This window comes from Nesoenas mayeri (genome assembly GCF_963082525.1).
Source record: "Nesoenas mayeri genome assembly, chromosome: 10".
In the NCBI taxonomy this organism is placed as follows: domain Eukaryota; kingdom Metazoa; phylum Chordata; class Aves; order Columbiformes; family Columbidae; genus Nesoenas; species Nesoenas mayeri.
Window position 1 is genome coordinate 17318694 of NC_137560.1, and position 20631 is coordinate 17339324.

General features: G+C 45.3%; 1 protein-coding gene across 1 annotated transcript in view; it reads left to right on the forward strand.

The window, feature by feature from the left end:
- The window catches only part of ADAMTS9 (ADAM metallopeptidase with thrombospondin type 1 motif 9), a gene marked incomplete at both ends in the record, with an annotated part of 78896 nt that overhangs the window by 35185 nt on the left and 23080 nt on the right, over nt 1-20631 (forward strand). Inside the window, 9 exons of the mRNA XM_080350777.1 lie at nt 1540-1750; nt 2485-2649; nt 3781-3945; nt 4804-4923; nt 6676-6780; nt 6923-7090; nt 7265-7549; nt 8299-8460; nt 9004-9180. Of these exons, the coding sequence (XP_080206903.1) occupies nt 1540-1750; nt 2485-2649; nt 3781-3945; nt 4804-4923; nt 6676-6780; nt 6923-7090; nt 7265-7549; nt 8299-8460; nt 9004-9180 (1558 nt within the window). The remainder of the gene's footprint in view (nt 1-1539; nt 1751-2484; nt 2650-3780; nt 3946-4803; nt 4924-6675; nt 6781-6922; nt 7091-7264; nt 7550-8298; nt 8461-9003; nt 9181-20631) is intronic.

The following is a 20631-nucleotide window of genomic DNA, read 5'->3' on the forward strand; positions in this document are numbered from 1 at the left end:
ATCACCTAGTGTTGAAAAATCTCCCTGTGCAATACAGTGCCTGAAATCCGCTTCTGCCTGGATCAGAAATGCTCAGCACCATCCTAGAAACAGCCTGCAAAGAGGGAAAAACATATGCTTAAAGCAAAAGAGTAACTAAGACTTGGATTTATCATTGTTTGCTTAAAGCAAAGATTAGGCTTAAGTGTAGAGCACGTTTGGGGCTGTCCCTAGACAACTGCTGGTGAGCTGGAATTGATGGAGCATGGCTGGAATCATTACAACCCATTTTCCTTTAAAAAGCAATGTTTTCCTTTCTGGAATTTAAATATGGTGGCATTAAATGGCTGTTGGTGAAGTAACTGGGATGGTCGAGTTTCCTGAGGGGTTTCTCTGGCTGTGCTAAACTCAGGGCTGTATAGGAGCTATAGGTTGGGTTGTCACGGTAACAGCTGTTGCCATTGCAACAGGTTGGAAACTTGAGAAGGGCAAATGCAGGAGTTTGAAAAGCAGGCAGGGACATGAGGGCTCCCACCATTGAGGAGCTATTGACTCCAAATCCCCTTAATCTTATTCTTCTAGCTGTGCTGAAGTTTGCTCTCTAGGCTTAGGAGTGGGGCTCTGCACTCCCCACACAGGCTGTCGTGACAGCTCGAGGTCTCCAGGATCCACAGGGGACATGTCACTGCCTCTGTCCCCAGGAGCACCCCCGGCGAGGTGCAATGAGGTCCTCTTGACTCCAAGGTCTCTGACATCTCTGTGGATCAGACCTTGTGTCCAGCATCTCTTGACAGAGCTGCGGCCCGGCAGCTGGTGTCCAGGTGACCCTGGGGACCTGGTGACTCTGTCCTGGTGTCCAGGTGACCCTGGTGAGTATCCTCAGGTGGGTCCTCAAGGGCCACCAGCATCACTCCTTGCTGCCCTTTTCAGGAAGAAGGCACCAGGGTGCAAGTCCATCCATCCAGAGGGAACAACCCTGCTCCCCGCTGACACCTCTGGGGCTTGTGTGTCTTGAAGCAAGTAAATAGCTCGTGCTTTGGAGAGCTGAAACTGTTTTGCAGGCATCCTGCCTTGTGGAATGCCTTGTCACACATTTCAAGCCTGTGCAGATAATTTTCCGATGCTGTATTTTTCAGTATTTTGTTTTGGGAGGCCCAAGTGGCGGTCCTTCAGGGGAATGTGGAGTAGAAAGCCATCAAAGCACTGCTCCCTGCTCAACCACGGAGCCCCCCACCACTTTGCATGGCTCCCCCAGAGTCATAGTGTGGCTTTGCTGTCTCTAAGAGGGACCTGGTGACAGTTCTTCCGCATATGAAACAGTGCCAGGGTTTGTTGCCTCAGATTTTTGGAAGCTCCAAAGCATTGGGAAGTATTGTAAGGAGCCAAAACTTCCAGTTCAAGAGTGTATATTCCTTATTTATGTCAAACACCCCTAAACATGTTACCTGCAGAGCCCCACAGCTCCTTCTGCCTCTTCTGATCCTCTCCAAGGCAGGCACCTTCACATGGCGTAGTGGATTTTTGCCACACCAGGGCTGACACTTGCTTTCCTTGGCTCAGGTGGCACATCGCGAGGAAGAGTGAGTGCACGGCCCAGTGTGGGCTGGGGTACCGCACCCTGGAGATCTACTGCTCCAAATACAGCAGGCTGGAGGGAAAAATAGAGAAGGTTGATGACCGCTTCTGCAGCAGCCAGCCCAAGCCCAGCACGAGGGAGAAGTGCACTGGAGACTGTAACGTGGGAGGATGGCGGTACTCGGCCTGGACAGAGGTGAGGGATGCTCAGTGGTGCGGCAGACGCTGTCTCCCCCTCACATGGGGCTGTCAGGCTGTTTAGGTTGCATATAGCATATAAAAGTTGGCCACAGTGATTCTGCTTCTGTTGCTTTTTCTGGAGGACACTGTAGTACAAAGCAGCCTGGTACTCATTGTTTTCCACGGCAATGAACCTACGCTTTTAAACATCCCAGGGTCTGTCTTCATTACACTGAGCCTGGCTGGTTTTCTTCTCCCATCACAGGCAGCCCTCCTGGCAGAAGCCAGGAGGATGTGTTACCATCAGTGGCAGACTTCTGAAATTTGTTTACTTTACACTTTTTTGCAGAATACTTCTCCATGGCCAGGAATATTCCTGATGCAGACCTAGAGAATGATGAGCCTGGGGCTTTTCAGGGAGGGCACAGTGAAGGGGAACAGGCTGGTTGGAGATAATTTCTCTCTCCTAAAATGAGAACAAGCTACAGCCATTTGGGAGAACTGAAAGGCAACACTTGTAGAAGTAATAACGCAAAATGAATTTGTAAACTCATTATTAACCTTAGCAAGACTGGATTTTTAAAGGAATATATAAAGTAACAGATTGTTACTTAAAATACAAATTGTTCTTCCGGAGGTTTTTTGCAGTCTCTTCACAGTCCTGTCTGCAAGTGGGATGAAAGAAATAAACGGGCTCTCAACCCGTAATAGAGTGGCAGCAAGTATTGACTCGGTGTCTCTCCTTCCCAGTGCTCCAAGAGCTGTGGCGGGGGCACGCGGCGGCGGCGAGCCATGTGTGTGAACACCTACAACGACGTCCTGGATGACAGCAAGTGCAGTCAGCAGGAGAAGCTGACAGTGCAGCGTTGCAGCGACTTCTTGTGCCCCCAGTGGAAAACTGGTGACTGGTCTGAGGTAGGTGCTGGTCACCACTATGGGTTCACCCCGGTGGTGCCTGCAAAGCAATCGCTCTGTCCCTGCTCATCCCTTGCATTCTGTTTTTGTCCCAGGGTATGGTGGCACTGTGCCTGCTACAGAGGGTGTCCCCAAGGCTGTGCACAGGGAGGCTTGAGATAGGCAACAAAGTCACTGGCCTTGTGACTACTGGTCAAGTGGCCATTTCCCTCCCTGCGAAGCCACAGGGGGTTAATTCCTCTCCAATCCTGCAGAAATTTCTCCCCAGTTTTTCCACGGTTCTTCTGTAGCTTTGGGAAGAAAAATACCTTCTTGGCCTCATTTTCCCTTGAGATTGTCCTCACAAGCCCTGGCAGCGCTGCCTGTCACTGGAGGGCAGGATTTCACCCTACTAATGTCCTGCTCAGCCCTCTCGCTGCTTTTTATTACCATTACCTCTTCTGCTGCTGTTGGTGTCCTTTGCAATGCAATAAAATTGTATCTTGAGAGGCTTTTCCCTGCAGCAGGACCAGTGATGCTGGAGAACAGTTCAAAGGCAGCTTGTCACCTTTGTGGCCAAATAGCTCTCATTTCTTTGACTCGTGTTCTTTTAGGAAATAATGAAAACTATTTAGTGGGAACAGGGATTGTTCTTTGCAAAAAAATCTATCTTCTGGGTCGAGCTGCTGGCAGTGCAACCCATGCCAGGGTGGTGGAAGAGGCACTCGCACCCTGTGGGAGCTGAGACCCGTAACACTCAGAGCCCAGCAAGCTTTTTGCAAGCCTTTGGCACCCTGTTTTGCACAGCTAAAGTGCTGTCGGGCAGTCCCAGGGCTTTGACCTATATCTTACAGCTGCTGGAAGTAAAGATCCTTCATGGTCTCACTCTGCCAAAGTGTCCCAGCCTGGCTGTGCTCTCCACACTCCAGTTTCTGCTCTGGACCAGCTTCTGAGGACAATCCTGTCTCATTGCAAGACATTCACATGTTTTCCAGCACACGTGGTCATTAGCTAAATAACCACCTCTCAGCACCAGTTTTTGAGCAGTGGTTGCAGCGGGGTCTCCAGGTTTATTTTTCAACACTGGTGCAGGTGCTGAGCTGGCAGTGCATCCTCAGCACCACCTGAGCTTTTGTGCTTTACTCCTTGCAGTGCCTGGTCACCTGTGGAAAAGGGCACAAACACCGCCAGACCTGGTGCCAGTTTGGAGAAGATCAGTTAAACGACAGGTTTTGTGACCCTGAAACGAAGCCGGAGTCGGTGCAGACGTGCCAGCAGCAGGAATGTGCTTCGTGGCAAGTGGGGCCGTGGGGCCAGGTACCACGGGGCTCCTGGTTGGTGGGACCTGGGTGCTGGTGGCCGAGGCTGGGTGCTACCCTTTCATCCAAACTCACCAGCATAACTGCGTTAATTGGTTTGCACACCAAAGCAGCCCTCTGTTCGTTTGGGTTCAGCGGATGGGCAGCAATAACAGTACCTGCCCTTTGTGCTAAATTTAATTTGTGTCATACTAAATTGGCCGTGATTTTTAAAAAAAGGGTTTCCAAGGTTACGCTCCTAAATCCATATTTAGGCACATAAATATGTGGCCTAATTTTCACAGAAAAGCTGCTCCCATTGAATAGCTTTTGTTGTTTTTAATGTTTTCCAGTTTCTGGGTTGGCAAAGGTTTTTCTGTTAAAATACAAGTTGCTCATTTCTCCCAGAGTGTTCTGGCATCTCCTTTTCCACAAAACTGTTAGCTCTTGACTTAAAAACAAACTCAGACTAGTTGTCCCAGTCAGACTTATTTCCCATCAGCAAAATCATTCATTAGCTGCCTGTGCTACCATGGGGCCCAACAACCAGTTTTAAAGAAGGATATGATGCAGGTTGTGCCAAAGTATGATTTACTGTGTGCAGCAAAGTAAATCATTTGAATGCTCGCACCTTCATTCCTGAGGAAGCAAGTGAAGCGTGTGAGGCTCTGGTGGGCACAGTGAATTAAAACTTTGACCTAATTTAAAGCTGAAATGCATGAAGTGGAGAGAAACCCAGAGAGAAGCTGAGCTTTATTTTTGCTGCTCATGCTACATGCCTAAACACAGGCAGGGATGATTAATACTTTCGAATGAAAGCAGCTACTCAGACCCAGCACTTCTTTCTCACTTCTTTCTCCTGTCTGTCCTCTCCCAGTGCACAGTGACTTGTGGCCAAGGCTACCAGATGAGAGCGGTGAAGTGTGTTGTGGGCACCTACGTGTCAGTGGTGGATGATAATGAGTGTAATGCTGCAACCAGGCCAACAGATACCCAGGTAAATCCTGCTCTCCTGTCTCCATCCTTTGCCAGTGTGTGTACAGAGGCAGCTAGGCTGCATCTTCAGGGGATGTCTTGCTGCAGCAAAGGCTTTTACCCTGAACACCAGCCCATGCAGAGCAATACCTTGGTCTGCAGTATGACTGTTGCAAAGGTGCAGCACAGCACCATGTTTTTGGCAGAAGCAGGACAGAGAAGCTGTATTAAGGGAGTTCCCATCCAGACTCTCTCCATGTGATTAACATTACACTCTGAAGAACCAGATTGCCAAAAAGGGAATGGGCAGCTTGTCATGAGGGCATCAGGACTTTGTGGAGTAAAGATGGTCTTTTATGGTTTATATCCAGGGAGCCGTAGTCACAGGATGGGATGTGCAGGGTGTGCCCAGATGCAGAGCTAAAGCTCTAAGAGCTCGTGAGCTAAAGAAGGAGCTGTAGATGAATATAGGAAGGCAACCAGAGACCAGAAGGATAAGAAGGGACAGTATTTACTGGCCTCAGAGGCTGGAGTCTCTACATAGCAGACACCTCCTTTGGGGTTGTGTGTGCTCTGGGATGCCTGGCTGTGGTCTGGGCTCACGTGGCTGCAGGACTGCTGCTGTGTGGTACAAATGACAGCTTGGGACCGTCATTTCTCATCTGCTGCATGTGACAATATGTTGTATGTGCCAGCTACAATTCCAGACACATCCCCCCTGACTGGATAAAATAAGAACTATTGCAAACCCTTTGCAAATTTGCTGAAGAGGCTTTCCATGCTGTGTTCGCTGGTACTTGGAAGCAAACACGTGAATTCCCATTTCAAGCAGAGGACATGTCCAGGGCATCTGAAGCAGTTGAATAAAACAGAACATTACCATCTATCTGTCATCTAGGAGAGTCGTAATGCTGTTGCCCTGCCCGGCTTCAGCCCTGCATGACTTCACAGAGTTTAACTAAGGCCACAACATTTATGAAGGGGCTGTTTTTCCCATGTATGGAGACTGATGGCACGATAGTCAAGGGATTACAAACCTACTTGTCATCAGCCATCATTTGGCACGCATGTCTCCAGTGTAAGTAAAATCATAGCAATGAGGAAATTATTTATGCCATTTGTCAAGAGCTGCCCTCTCCCTCGCAGTGACGATCAGTAGTAATTTAATTTTTGGCAATGACTACTTGTAGGCTTATGAAGTAAAGTCATGGCTATTCATGTTTTCTGTCACCAGACCTCCCAGGAGGTCTGGACAGGACCAAAACCCTCCTGTTAGGCACTGTGCCAGGACCGAGCAGAATGACGTGCCTGTCCTCAAAACCTTGCATGTTTAGCATGTGATGAAGCTCAGCATGTGGACATAAGTGTTCTGGTGGGCTGCAGGGAACCAAAGGGCTGCAATCAACAATGAAGTTGCTGCTTTGCAGATGTGTGTTTGTACCAGGACTCTTAACGAACTTTCACCTTTTGCCTCAAAAATGTCTAATTTTAATACACAGAGATGGCCTATGGTTATGGGAATCCCTGTTGTAGAGTTCCCAATAAGCCAAAAGTCCACTGAGGGTTCTGCATATGAAGCCCTTTGGGTACTGGTACCAAGTTTTGTTGATTCTCCAAGCAAATGCCAGGAGAAAAGCCACCAACACACAAGCATGCTGGTCACAGGTTTAAAAGACACTGTGTTGTTCATAATTACATTGAAGAAGAGGCGGTTTAACTGAAACATCTGTGTAGTCTTTATTTCCCTCTTTTCCCTCATATATTTCATGTGCAGGACTGTGAAATAGCAGCATGTCCTCCCCATCCAAATAGTCCTGAAGCCAAGAGATCCATATCGGGTATTCACAGGACACAGTGGAGATTTGGATCCTGGACACCGGTAAGTGTGTGTCTTAATACTTTCAGGATTCCTCAACAGTAGACAATGTGATATTAAGTACATTTGTCCAAATTTTCATTCCAAAGCCCTCATAATATATATCAGGAAACTTTCTAGTGGAGTGTTCTTTGCTCTTCCCTAGTGCTCTGCAACATGTGGGAAGGGTACCCGGATGAGATATGTCAGCTGTCGGGATGACCAGGGCTCAGTGGCCGACGAGTCAGATTGTTTCCACCTCCCGAAGCCATCAGCCACGGAGATGTGCACCGTGACACCATGCGGGCAGTGGAAAGCCCTGGAGTGGAGCTCTGTAAGCATCATGCTGTCTCTTGCCACCCTGTAGACCTCATTATTAATCTGTCACACGTACCGTTTTATAAGTGGGGGGATTAAGGTCTTCTGCTGTTTATTATTAGCAATAGCTGTCTGTCAGATTTTTGAAGCCAGAAATGTGACTGTGTCTCCTTTTCCCACTGTAACGCAGTGCTCGGTGACTTGCGGTCAAGGTAAGGCAACGCGACAAGTGGTCTGCATCAATTACAGTGACCAGCTGGTGGACAGGAGTGAGTGCGATCCAGATGACCTTCCTGCCACCGAGCAAGACTGCTCCATGTCTCCTTGTCATCCGAACAGCCATGACTACGGCAGGCCCATCCACCCTTTCCTCTATCCGGATCATCGCCTGAAACTGCACCCTGGAGGCAGCCCGAACCGAAACCATGCCCATATACCAGGAGGCAATCAGTGGAGGATTGGCCCCTGGGGTGCTGTAAGTGCCATGATTTTCTTATTTCTGATTTTTGTTTGTTTGGGCCTTTTGGGGATTTTTTTATTGTTGTTTAGTTTGGTTGGTCTGGGGGGGAATTTTTTAGTTTGATTTGTTTGGGGTTGGTTTGTTTGTTTGTTTTTCTTTTCCCTGGGCTAGTCCAGGGCTTTTCTTAACATCACCCCCAGGGAAGAGAGGGACCCTTCTCCCTGCATTCTGCTCTCTGCACACACAAGTAAGTGTTGCGCTAGGCTGCAGGCATCACTTCTCAGCCTCTCACACTTCACATCTCCAAAGCTCTGCAGACAGAAGGCTGATGGCATTATTTTTGATGAGGCAAAGGCCAACCTCTGCTTCTTGGCTGTCTCCTGGGACATTTACAGCTGTGCAGAGCTGTTGCCAAAGCACAGAGGAGCCTTAATGCCAGCTCCTCTCACCCCAAGCAGTTCACAGTGCTTTATCACAGAAGTCCCTAAAGGGAATTAAGCACAAATGGGATGTCAAACACTGCATTAAAGGCAGTGGGGATTACTCACCTGCTTAAAGCTAGGCTGGTGTTTATTTTCTTTGCTTAGTCAGCGCCTAAGTCATTGCACTGCTATTAGCAATAGCTGGGTTTTGAAGTTAATAATGCCTGTTAGCTGTATTAAATTTCTGGTAGTGCATTCCCACGGTGCAAGGCAATGGGAAGGACCTGGGAATGCAAAATTATCCCTGGATTCAACAAAGCCGTGGGCAATTGTGTCTTCCAGTGCTCCAGCACGTGTGCGGGGGGGTTCCAGCGGCGGGTCGTGGTGTGCCAGGATGAAAACGGATATACCGCAAATAACTGCGATGAGAAAAACAAACCCATGGAGCAGAGATCGTGCGAATCTGGCCCCTGTCCTCAGTGGGCTTATGGCAACTGGGGAGAGGTGAGTGCACCGGTCAGCCCAGGCTCCCTGTGCGCGGGAAGGTTTTCAGTAGCGGATGGCTGAAAAATGGGAGAAGTGGGGAAATTGCGGTGACATTTATTAGAAAGATTGGATGTTTTCCTTTCCATTTCTCATGGGAAAAGCTTCTTCCCAGGCAAAAGTGAATTCTGTAAAAATCAAGATTTTTTTTTTTAAGAGAAGTCCAGTTTAACCGAAGGCCTTTTTTTCTTTAATACAAACATTACTCCCTTCTAAAAATTCATCTGAGATGAACAATTAGAATCATTAACCTCCAGTATCATGTTGGGTTTGTCAGTATTGTTGTTTGGAGCAGCATAAACAGCTTTGGGAAGAGAGAAGCTGAAGCAGCTGATGCCCCATCTGAGACTCATGTAGCGCTTGGGGGGGATTTGGCCATGGTGGTGGGTTGGTTTGGAACAGAAACAACTATCGCATCTTGAGAGGTGCTAGTGCCTTGAGGGAACGGTCAACGGTATTTTTGCTGCCCAGACAGTGATTGCCCTGTCTTCTGCTGACTTCCAGTGCACAAAGCCATGCGGGGCAGGGACAAGAACACGGCTGGTGGTGTGCCAGCGCCCTAATGGAGAAAGGTTTACGGATCTGGGCTGTGAAATCCTTGAAAAGCCACCAGACAGAGAGCAGTGCAATGTACAGGACTGTCCTAGAGATGCTGCCTGGAGCGCTGGTCCTTGGAGCTCGGTACGACCATAAACTCTTTCTCTTTGTGAACCGTTTTGTGGATATCCCGTAACAACAGATTTTAATTAGCTTCAAACCAAGGTGCTAATGCTTTGTGTCTTAAAACTGCACTTAAAGAGGATTATTGACAATATATTGAGAATAACACCTGTTCAGGAAGGGCTTACATTAGGGGAGCTCAAGTCCTTTAATTTAAAAGGCACTTTCTGCTAAGTAGCCACCTTTGTCCGTTTGATTACACTGTGTGAGCGCTGTGCATTATGAGTCTTGGTTCTGACTGAGTCCTTCGCATATGGATTTAAACCTGGCATTTAAGCAGTACATTTCTTTCCATTGTAGTTAAATTGTTCTGATATTTAACAGTAATACTGCACTGTGCACCTACTGGTTTACCAGTCGCGTGTTCTCTGCCAAAAGCAAGATGACAGAGGAAAATGTGTACTAAATTGCATCAACTCTCAAGCATGTACAAGTGTGTATAGATGTGTGTGCACATCCCTACCTGCCCCCACACACAGCTATATAGAAACACATGTGCATTAACGCCCATACTATTTCTGTTCCTGTGTATATATAGTATGAACATGATGTGTCATGCAAAGGCACCCGTAAGCTTCTCTCATGCATCTCTCTGGTTCTGGGGAGTTATTGTCAGGCCTCATTTCCACCTGCTGCTCTAAATATTAGTCAGCAAGGTGGTGGAAGGCTTAAAACCCTGGGAGTTTTCTAATAACAAAATAGTGTTTGGAGCAGAGATGGCTTACACTGCTCCTTTGCTGCTGGACGAATCTGCTACGGAGATGCTCTTGCGCGGGCAGAGCAGCCCTGCTGGGGTGCTCTTTTGGGTCTCACAGCTTTGAAATTGTCCCAGCCCAGAGCAGCAGCACCTGCTCAGCACCAAGGCGAGTGCTGCCTGGAGCACTTCTGGTGTGCTGGAAACCACGGACCTGCTGGTTTTGGAGTGGCCTTCAAACAGATGTCGACCTTTATTGTGTATTTTGTTATAAAAGCATTTGAAGAAGATTTAAAAAAAAAAAAGAAAAATTTGACTCAAAAGCACTTTATAGAAAAAAAAAAAAAAAGGCCTGTTTGTAATGTATTGGACTGATTTGTCACTGTTTGAAAAGTCATCTTGCTAAAACGTAGCCACATTCTCATTTCTGCGGGTTCTTTCAGTAGTGTGGATGCCTTCAGTAACACTCCTCAGTATTTTTATCATACCTCAGTGAGTTATACAATAGCCATAAAACCGCTGAACTGGTGTTTATATGGTGCTTCACCAGTACAAGGGATAGTGACATGAAATATTTCATTTGAGGTGCTAATGTATCACTTGTACGCTGATATAGTTGGTGCTAAAAATGAGTGAGGTGAGCTAAGCAGAGCTGGCAACCCATGCAGTGGCTTCCCTGCAGAACTACCAGCTGGGAGCTGCTGCCAACCTTTGTTACGTGTGCTGGACCATTTGCAAGAACCAAAGGTGTGGACAGAGTTGTGTTGCCTTTTGGTGTTGCTCAGCTTTCAGCCTCTTCGCAGCTGTCCAGGAGCAGGCTCCAGGGCTGACTCTGCTTCTCTGTGTCAGATATGCAGGTTGCAGTCCTGGATTTTGGATTTGATTTGGCTTTTTTTTTACCCAGGAAAAATTCCCTTAACTCTGCTAAGTCATATTAACCTTGGTGGGGGTTGTCCCTTGCTCTCAGTCTCCCAGGAGCAGATGCAATGTTGGACAAAGAGACAGAGGGCAGGGGCATCCTATCCTGTCTGCAGCATCTCCTCCCCAGCCTCAGAGCTGAGCCCCAGTTGCTGCCACAAAGTGACTTGATCTTTCAGGTCTCATTACCAAGGTGTCCTTTGGCTCTGACATAGGGAACCCCAGAGCTTCTCAAAGACTAAATTGTATCTATGGGGTCAACAGGGCTTTGTGTCCCTTCTGCAAAATACACCCCATATATGTCTACCTCGTGCTACTACTGTAGGTAGTAACATCCAAATTGTTTTTTCTTTAGTGTGGTATCACCTGGAGTTGCTTTAGCTCTGTCATCAATTGCAAACATCATTCTGTAGCTGTACATACTTCATCTATTGAGATGGAGTGTCACTATCATATTTTTTGGTCACTTTTGAAACAAGAGTATAGTATTAGCTGAAACTTTTCAGCAGTATGGATTTATGTATTTATGTAAAAGTGTATTTATTTTTCCAATATTGTTATTTAATTTTATATAAATATTGCATACATTTACAATGTTTAATGTTAATGTTGAACAGTGAAAATTAAAGACAAGTAGAATGTAATCATAAATGAATTTGTATAATGATTTCTTGAGTCTTTTGCTAAATTAAGATCATATACTTAGCTTTGGTAACTTTTACTAAATTTTCTGAAATGGTACCGCAATGTTCCATCTTTTGACTTGCTTTTATTTTACTTTGTTCTCCAACAGAAACTGTCATTCACAGTAATTAAACAGTTTAAAGTGTTATGTATGACGAAGTTTGGATAACTAATTTCTTGCAAGCATCTGATTGGCTTAGCTTCACTCAAATTTTAGTAAAATTATTACTATAAAATACATAGAAATTAAAGCAGAGAGTCTGAAGAGTTCAACCCTCCATCCTCAGGCAAAATTCCACTGGGATTTTGAACAGTAAACAAGTGATTTTTATCTGACTGGTTAAATCCAGGTTTTAAAAATATAATTAAATGACTAAACAGATTCTGTATGGAAATGATAATTTTATAATAAGAGACTGGTGAGATGCCTTGTCATTATAATGTGTGTTCAAAGAGGACTAAGAGGAGGTGACACTTCTATTTCCTTGCTTGTTTAAGAACATGTATTTAAACACTGCAGAATTGTACACCATATGATAGGCCTGACCTTTTTATTAAAATAATGCTTTAGAAAACATGCAGAGACTGTCACCAGGATACAGAGAGTGTTTTTTCTCCTCTGTCTTACGTTATGAATGCAGATCTCCATACATGCTCTCGAATACCGAGAGGAATTCTCACTGTGTTCTCCAGAACGAGGGAGATGCTCACAGATAACATTATCCATCTCTTCACTTAAAACCTGAGGCTGAACCCGCTTCTGTCAGAGTAGATCCGCTCCTTGCAATAATCTCCATGAATTTTGGTGCTGTAGTGTTTCACATAATACCCAGCTGTATCCTGATATAATTTATGAATAATGCTGAATTCACTTGTCATGGGCTTCTCATTCTTTCCACATTAGGAAATGGGCACAGATAAGGTAAAACAATCATATCTCGCAGCACCAATTCCTGGTTCAGTCAAATGAGTCATTTGGGCTTCACTGCACTGGGACAGTTATCATTTTACTTTGGTCTGTGGAAAATCGGGGGGCGGGTTTTTGGTTCAGTTTTTTAGGGGCTTGTCTTGTTTTCCTAAAAAGTATGATAATTTTAAAAGTAATCTGCTTTGCCAAATACTTATTGCTCTTGGGTATCAAAAGTTCTAGCTGCTAACACAATGGTTGTGTAGCTTTTAGTGCCTGCAAAACAGCGGTGTGAGCTTTGCTGGCTCTTTATCAAATGGGCAGAAATGCTGGTACCTTAGTCTTTGAGGGTCTTTTGATCCAACAATGAAGAATATGGAAGCTTAGTGTAAAATAATTAGAATATTAGCTGGCTAAACACCAAACTCTGTTACTGTCAATGTGAATTTGGGCTTTTTGGCTTCGCAGGGCTCTTTGGCTGCATGCAAGGATGTGGGTAGCAGTGAAGGGGCTCTGGACTCAATGGGGAGCAGCAGGACTGCCTGGCCAGCATCTGTGTCAGGGAGCTGACGCTCAGGAATTTTAATCTTAAAATTGGTGTCAATGGAAAGTTCAGGTTATTTGTATTTAATTCTGTTAAAGCCCCAACATGTTGTTTATAAAATGCCCTCCTCGTGAAGATGACTGAAAATAGGCTGTTCAACGGCAATATTCTCCATGTCGTCTGTCTGATAATGTTCTTAGCAGGCAGGATGTCAGCCCTTGCTATGGCAGAAGTGATAACCAGGGGCAGATTTGGTTGCAAGTGTATGTAACTCTGCTGTTCTCTTCCTCTCTTCTGCAGAAAATGAATTTGCTGTGACAGCAGCATTACTGAGCTGCTGTATGATGCTTTACACGTGTTTTTGCAATAACAAAGCCATCCTTGAAAAGGAAGCGATAGGCATGCTGAACTCTGCAGTCACTCAGTGATTCACATTGCCTTTTCTGTCCTTCATTCATACGATGTTGGTTCAGGCTCTGAGACTGCAATAACAAGCCTCTATTTCTCTGTAGTGCCAGGTATTATCAGAAAACTAATAAAAACAATCCTAGCCCTGTGGGGAAGGACAAATGTTGTTGCAGCAGAGAAAGGCCTCATGTACAGTCCCAGCACCCACAACCCAGGCAGAGAGATGCACTGGGTGCCTTGCATGCCTTTAGAAAAACAGGTAGATGCCTTAGTCATGATTGAATAAAGCTGATCCAGACCAAAATGAAAACTTGGTAGCCTATGGGTATCCCCAGTTATCTGTCTGAAGCTGTCTCCATCTCAGAGCTGTTCACTGTTCGCTTAGGCTGGCCCACCGAGGCTGATGTCCCTCTTGGGTTCCCAGCTGCCTCCCCTCTAGGATCAGTCAGACCGACTGACGCCAGGGACTGCCAGTTTAGTGAGCTGATAAAAGGCGAGAAGTTGTCTGCTTTGATTTGCCAGTCAGAAAAAGACTTTTGACAGTGCGGACCTCTTTGCTTTCATTTAAGAAGGCAAACCAGACCCGTTTCAGGCATTTCCTGTACTCTGTCCTGTGTGTCACCCATCCAGAGCATCCCAGTGCCCAACTTCGGCCACTCCCCCCAAAACTGCACATCCCTGAGTGATAGCTGTCTTACCGCCCACCCATTCACTGCCTCTTCCCTTTTGAGAACTCATCCCAGAGAGTGGATGCAGTTGGGGTTTTTGTTCAAAGAGTTCCAGTCTGTTGCTCCTCTGGGGAGCAGTGATGGATGTTGCTGTGGCTCTTTACTCAGCTCCGTGCCTGCTGTCCCAGCCAAGGCTCAGGGCCATAACTGGTGTTTCTAAACAGCTTACAGGAGGGTGGAGCCAGTGGTACACAGGTGCCTGATAGAGGAACATCACTTTATTCCTGTCTCACTGCTTCTAAAATCTCTGATTTTTATTTTCATTTCTGTTTTTGTTGTTTGCCTGTCGTCACCGGACATCTTTCATTGCCACTTCTGTTTCTCCTTAAATAAGGAGAACTATGTGAGTGTGCTTTTGCTATTGATTCTGCTGTCTCCTGTTTGCTAGTATTGAGGTTCCACTGGCAGGAAAACAACTATCAAAGCCCATCTGCCGCACTGCAGGAGAGGGACCACCCTGCAGCACTGTGTGCTTAACACTGAGCCTGCACGTAAGTGCTTTGCCTCCTGCAACTTAATGCTCAGCTGTTGCAAATCACACTCCTCCCTTGCAAGACACCTCTCAGTCTTTGCACCCATTGTGATCTGACCTGATGTTTAAGTGTAGTGTCTTTTAGTGTGATGGAGAACTGAAAGGACCAGGCAGGAGCATCCCCTCTAACCTCTGTAATCCAGTGCCTGAATGCTGAGGAAGTGCCAGGGTAAAGAGCTGCAGAAAATAGCCAGTCCTATCTGCTCTCCTTCGATAGCCTCTCCTGTTGCTTCTGCAAGGACAGAAGTGAGCTGGAATAGTGGCTGGGCTGAAGAAGGTTGTTTTCTTATATCTTGAAACTTTTCTTCTTCCCCTACCCCCAGATGCTGCATCTTTTCCCAAGTTTCCCAGTGCACTTTTGAAGTCAGAGTAAGTAACTCATTAGAATTCACTGATGTTTCTTACCACGTATAGTCCAGCCCATGCTCCTATCCTAACTTATGGTGAAATACTTGCCTTTCTCTTCCCAGAGAAGTACCATGGCTGTTTGGCTTCATTTAGTGTGCCTCTGTGGTTGCCTTTCTACACCTCCCCTCTTACACATTTTCTAGATGAGATGGTCATTTTCTTGGCTGTGCACAGCTGGCCTGAACTTGAACAAATGGTGGGATTGCTATTCAGCGATACCTGGCAGTAGTCCTCATGTCAAGGTTGGCCCATCCACGGCTGCTGACTTTGTAAAGTCTGCAGAGCTCCTATATGCACACATATGCTCACACTCACACACACAGGAGAAATAAAACAATAAATAAAAGGGTAATTGCTGGGAACATTTGTCTCCCAAAGCACTGGCTTTAAGTGCAGTAATTGAAATATGTGTTAGACTGCAGAAGACGCTTTAGAACAGTAACATACTTCCAAAGATGAGCTGGAAAGTTCAGCATCTTCAAGCAGATCCCAGAGATGGGCCTTAGGAAGAAATTTTGCTCGTGTTACACATTTACACAGCCTACCACAAACTCCAATAAAAGCTGTTGCTCAGATCCTAGGGATTGTAGCATTTAGAAGCAAGGATGTGTGATTATGAGGGACACTAAGCACAGAGACATTTACTGTATTTCTAACTTTTGTTGTGACTGATTTGTGCTGTCATTAAAGAAAAACAATGTAGTCAATCTTGTTCCAAAGACACTTAATGCTCTATTCTTGTTTTAATTTTTACTAGCTAACAGGGAAGGTGAGTGAGCCAGCAGCATGGATGAAAATCTGTCCGATGCCCATATTCAGGATGACACTATCTAATCCCTGCTGCATTAAGCCAAGATTTTTCTTTATAAAATCAGGGAGCAAAAAGCAGCCCAGCACTCCTACAAAACCCCCCTGTGTGATGCACACCTGTGCAATAGGGCTGACATTCCTTGGAGAGCTCTTTACCTTGTGTTTCCTTCCCAATGACACAGAGAAATCCTATTCTTGAATGGTACTTCTAAATGCCATTATAATGCCAGACTGTTCACTAAAAATGTGAAGTGTCAGCCTATGCTGCTTGCTGCTCCAGTTGCTGCTGTCTTAAAAGTGCCACAGCATGGAAAACAGGCTTCATCAATGCCTTCCACATCACATTATAGTGGAGTGCTGGGTAACTCACACATCCCCTAATTTAAAGAAATGCCATCCAACATCTCCCTTCCTGGAGAGACCTGCAGTGGCTATTTGAGGACTTTGTATTGTTTGTTGTTCAAGTTATATTGCATGGACTGGGGCAGAGATGCAGCTGTTAGGGCAGCTTTGTGTGTTCATAGCCCTCCTGATATCTGTACCTGGTTTTTGTACGGGATGTAACAACAGGGCAAGTGAAATAGGGAAAGAAGGTGCTACGTAGTAGGTGGACACCATAGAAGAGGAGATGCATGGCTTCTCCTGCTGTAGTTACCTGCTTTTCTCCCATAATCCTGAGAGGTTTCTCAGCTCTGAAATTATTATATTAACTTCGGTGCTCAGGACCTTAAATCTTGCAGGAATTAAAAAGCCCAAGAGCATCCTTTCCTCTGGACAGTCTGTGTAGCTGGAGGAACAGGCTTCAGACACGCCAGCCTCTTCCCCCTGCTACAACAACACATGGAGCTGTACCTTTTTCTTTGAGAAATTTCCTTTTATTTTTTTTTTTCTATTTTTCCTTTTTTTTTTTTTTAGCCTGTTATGAGACATCATCTGAAGTCACTTGCAAGTCTCTGCAGCCTAGCTCAGCAGTGGGAAGGTGAAGGTTTATTGGATTGTTTTATTTCTCCCTTTTGCAAATAATCACTTGGGAAACTCTGTTCCCGCTGCAGAGCTGCGAGCAGAGCAGCCAGAGGATGGATACCCCATGTGTGCTGCAGAGCCAGGATGACCCAGCATGGGTGCTTCCTTTCACCCATGCCCGGGGTGAGGAGCGCTGCTCGGGGACACTGTGGCTTAGCCCACTCTTATGCACACCTAGGGCCACCCTTTGACTCCGGGAGGGCTCCTCAGGACATTTCCACAGGGGTTCTGGGCAATGCTTGCTGACACTCTTGGACTACACACTCCATAAATCCCTAATGTACATGTATTTTTTTCACTCCTCCCATTTCTTCAGGTAGTCAGCATGGATCAAGCATTTCTAAAGCTTCTTTTAAACTGCGGTGCACTGCTTTGGTTTGTTTTGCTCAGGTCTCTGGTCTAGTTGCCCTCTCTTGAGTGGAGAGACTATTCTTCCCTTTTAAATGTACAAAAATCACATGTATTTTCTGGCCTTGTACCAGCTAAAATCACCGTGACCATGCGCTCTCAGCAGCTGTGTGTGTTAAGGTGTAGCTCCCTCTCACAGTTTTGCAGGGAAGGAAAGTCCATCTGGGGGATCCTGTTCCTGTGCACCAGGTTCCCACCCTGCAGACATGGTCTTCTCACTCTGCTGATGCAGTTGGGCATGAGACTTGGCTAAAGATGGAAAGAACACGGTTTAAAAGCAGCTAGGAGCAAACATTTCCCAAATAACTCCTGCAGCCACTGGAGAAACCATACCATGGAGCTGCACCCTTGTTTTAAGCTTGTTACTTGTCTCACTCAATCCAAACGAGGTACCTGCTAAAATACTTTGCTGTTGAGAAGTTAATTAAGTTCATTCGGATGCCACAGAGCCTCTGTTGCTGGATAATACACAAAGGCTCAGGCATTTTAAGACTTCTTGTAAAGGTTCAGCTGGTGAGGAATGATCCAGGCTTCCTATGGTGGTGTGTTTTATGATGTCTTTTCTGCTCAAAAGGCTTCAGAGGTACAGATGTCATACAGCTGTGATTTCAGCATCTGATAGTGGCAGCATCAGTTATAGTAAGAGCTGACGTGGACTAATAGGATGCTGAAATGTAACTATGAGGGTACGTGGTTTGGCTCTGCCTGTAGCTTATTGAAATCCAGGAGCACAACCCTTCATGGGAAGAGGGCGTAAAGCATGTAGGGCTCTGCCGTTTCTCTGTTTTATTTCATCTAGCACATTTCAGCTCAGATTGTTGGAAAGGATGACCAAGGGCTTACTTACAAGCACTTACTTTCTACATAATCTTTAATGTGTGGAAATCTAAACCCACAAGGATTGCTTTTAATTTCCTCCAAAAAGTTGCTCCTGGCAGAATCTGATAAAGCCATTTTCAGTCTAATTCTTCCCAGCCCTGCCCTTGGTGAGCTATCGGAGCATACCTATCTTTGGGAATTCATCTGGTGATCACTCCAGCTTGCATTCATTATCTCAAATACCTCCCAAATCGTTGGCTGATGCCTGGATAAGTGGTCTGACAGCATTTTCTGAAACCTTTCACTTTTGGGGGAGAATATCCCCAGGTTCTTGCTGATGGTTTGATTTTTCTTTCCCATATCTGAGCTTGCTTGTTCAGTGCAGAAAATTAAGGAGAAGCTGAGCCACTCTGTAGCTCTTGATTGCTCTGTGCTGCCTTTTTCTTTTCATCAAGATTTGTGAAGTCGTGCCCTGGGTTGTTGAGTCCTTTTGGTGTCAGACAAACCTCGCTCCCAGCTCTCAGCCTGGCAATGGCACGGCCGCAGCACAAGCTCCTGGTGCAGAAGAGCAGGTCCCAGTCCACTGCAGGAGAGTCATAACCCAGCCCAACCAGCCAGAAATTTTATACACATTTCTAAGAGCTTTTGGTGTACATATTCTGTTTTGTTTTCTGCTACCAGCCTGGTGAATCAGATAGGAGCCTTCTTATGTTTGAGAGTTCTTACTGAACAAGATGTACCCTCGTCTTTCAAAGTATCAGAATAGGGAATGCAGCAAGTGGTAGTTTAAAGCAATTTGCATGTACTTAGTAAAATAACCTTCGTCATTCCTGAACTCTGAAATAGAAAACAAATTTCTGTGTAAACAAAAACAGGCTTGCTGCTGCGCTGGAGCAGAGCAATACATCGCAGGAGAGATTTAGCATCATGTTCTGACCTTTCTGGAAACTGTTGATATGGAAATATTTTTGTCGTATTTATTTAAACTTTTTTCTTGCATTTATATAAACTGGGCAGTATATTTATTTGAAAAAAAAACACAGCAGCATGCCAATCCCCATTTCTTGGCATGTTAACAAAACTAATCATGCAATAAATGTAATACCCTTAAATCTCTGCTCAAGTGCTTTGATCTTAATGCTCTTAGGAAAGTCCTTTTGTTCTTATTCTCCATGTAAAGCACCAGGTGTGACTGCGTTGATTTTAGGAGATAGTAAAGATAATAACAAGAGGAAGGTTTACTAGAGTCTTCAGTGTAATGGCCATAGCTGATTTTTGAAATGACACTTCTTTACTATTTTATGTGTCACAGTCATCTCGGGTTTTTCTTAAGAAACAACACAACATGGTGTTTTTGCATCCCCCTCTGTGCCTGGCTGTCCTTCCAGGTTCACCCAGGAGTGTTATTTGCTGCTGTGCTTCAACCACAGGCTGGAAACAGCATTTCAGAGCAACATTTTCCAGCACTCGAGTGGAGGCAAAGGCAGGCTGACCATGGGCATGCTCAAATGCACGTGATCCTTGACTCTAGGAAGCTGATTAGGGAAAAAAGTCAATACGGTACCTTCGCTACACCTTCAGGGCTGGATCCAGAGGTGACTAAAATAGTAGAAATCTTTCTGTTGACTTCAAAGAGCTTTGGATGAGGTGGTGTTGCACAGAGGGCCACCCATCCATGCCCGGTACTTTAAAGTATTTTCTATGGAGATGGGAGGTAGGAAAGCAATCAGGAAAAATAAAGAGAAATATGAAAGGAGTGGTTTTGTCTGTGCTATTCAAATGTTTTAAAGAAGGCAAGGTCAAAGCTTACCTCACTATGGCACTGTTATTTATAGATACCGTAAACAGGCAGCAGTGTTTGCAGTGATGAAAAGAGTCCTGATAGCAAAATGTAAAGTTTCTCCAGGATCTGAAATAAACGATGAGGCTGATGTCAGTAGCTAGGTGTATTGCTTCCCTAAGTCACATGGTGCTGAGATGAAGCTCACTGTTAAATTATTTTCTGCATGTGGCTAACATATGATTAAAATCTGTGTGCCAAATAAAAGTTGGAAACACCTGAAACAAATTAGAAGGCACTTATGAAGTAGACTCTTTGCAAAGGAATTTTCAGTCTCTTGGTTACATAAGGTTGTTTTACCTCTCTTTTCTCTCAGTGCAAATGAGATCATCACTCACGTGTTCATGAAAGCAAATGGGTGGTTTAGATCTAAAAACACACAGCTGCCTAACTTTGATTTACATTAAAGACAGGCATGGAAGTCATTCATTCCAGCATCTTGGGAATTACTTTTAAGTAGTAACAAAATTGGGCAAATTATGCCTCAAGCTCTGGGTGCACTGAGGTATGCATGTAGGCTTGTTTGATGGTGGGATGGTGAAATAAATGTCAGAATCAGAATCCATGCCAAAGTTAAGCAATTTGTAGAAGGGAGATAACAATTTTGGAAATGACTAGCACCATATTAATTACGAGACTAAATATTTATCAATCAACATCAGGTCAAAAACGTGCTTGTGTTGTTGCAC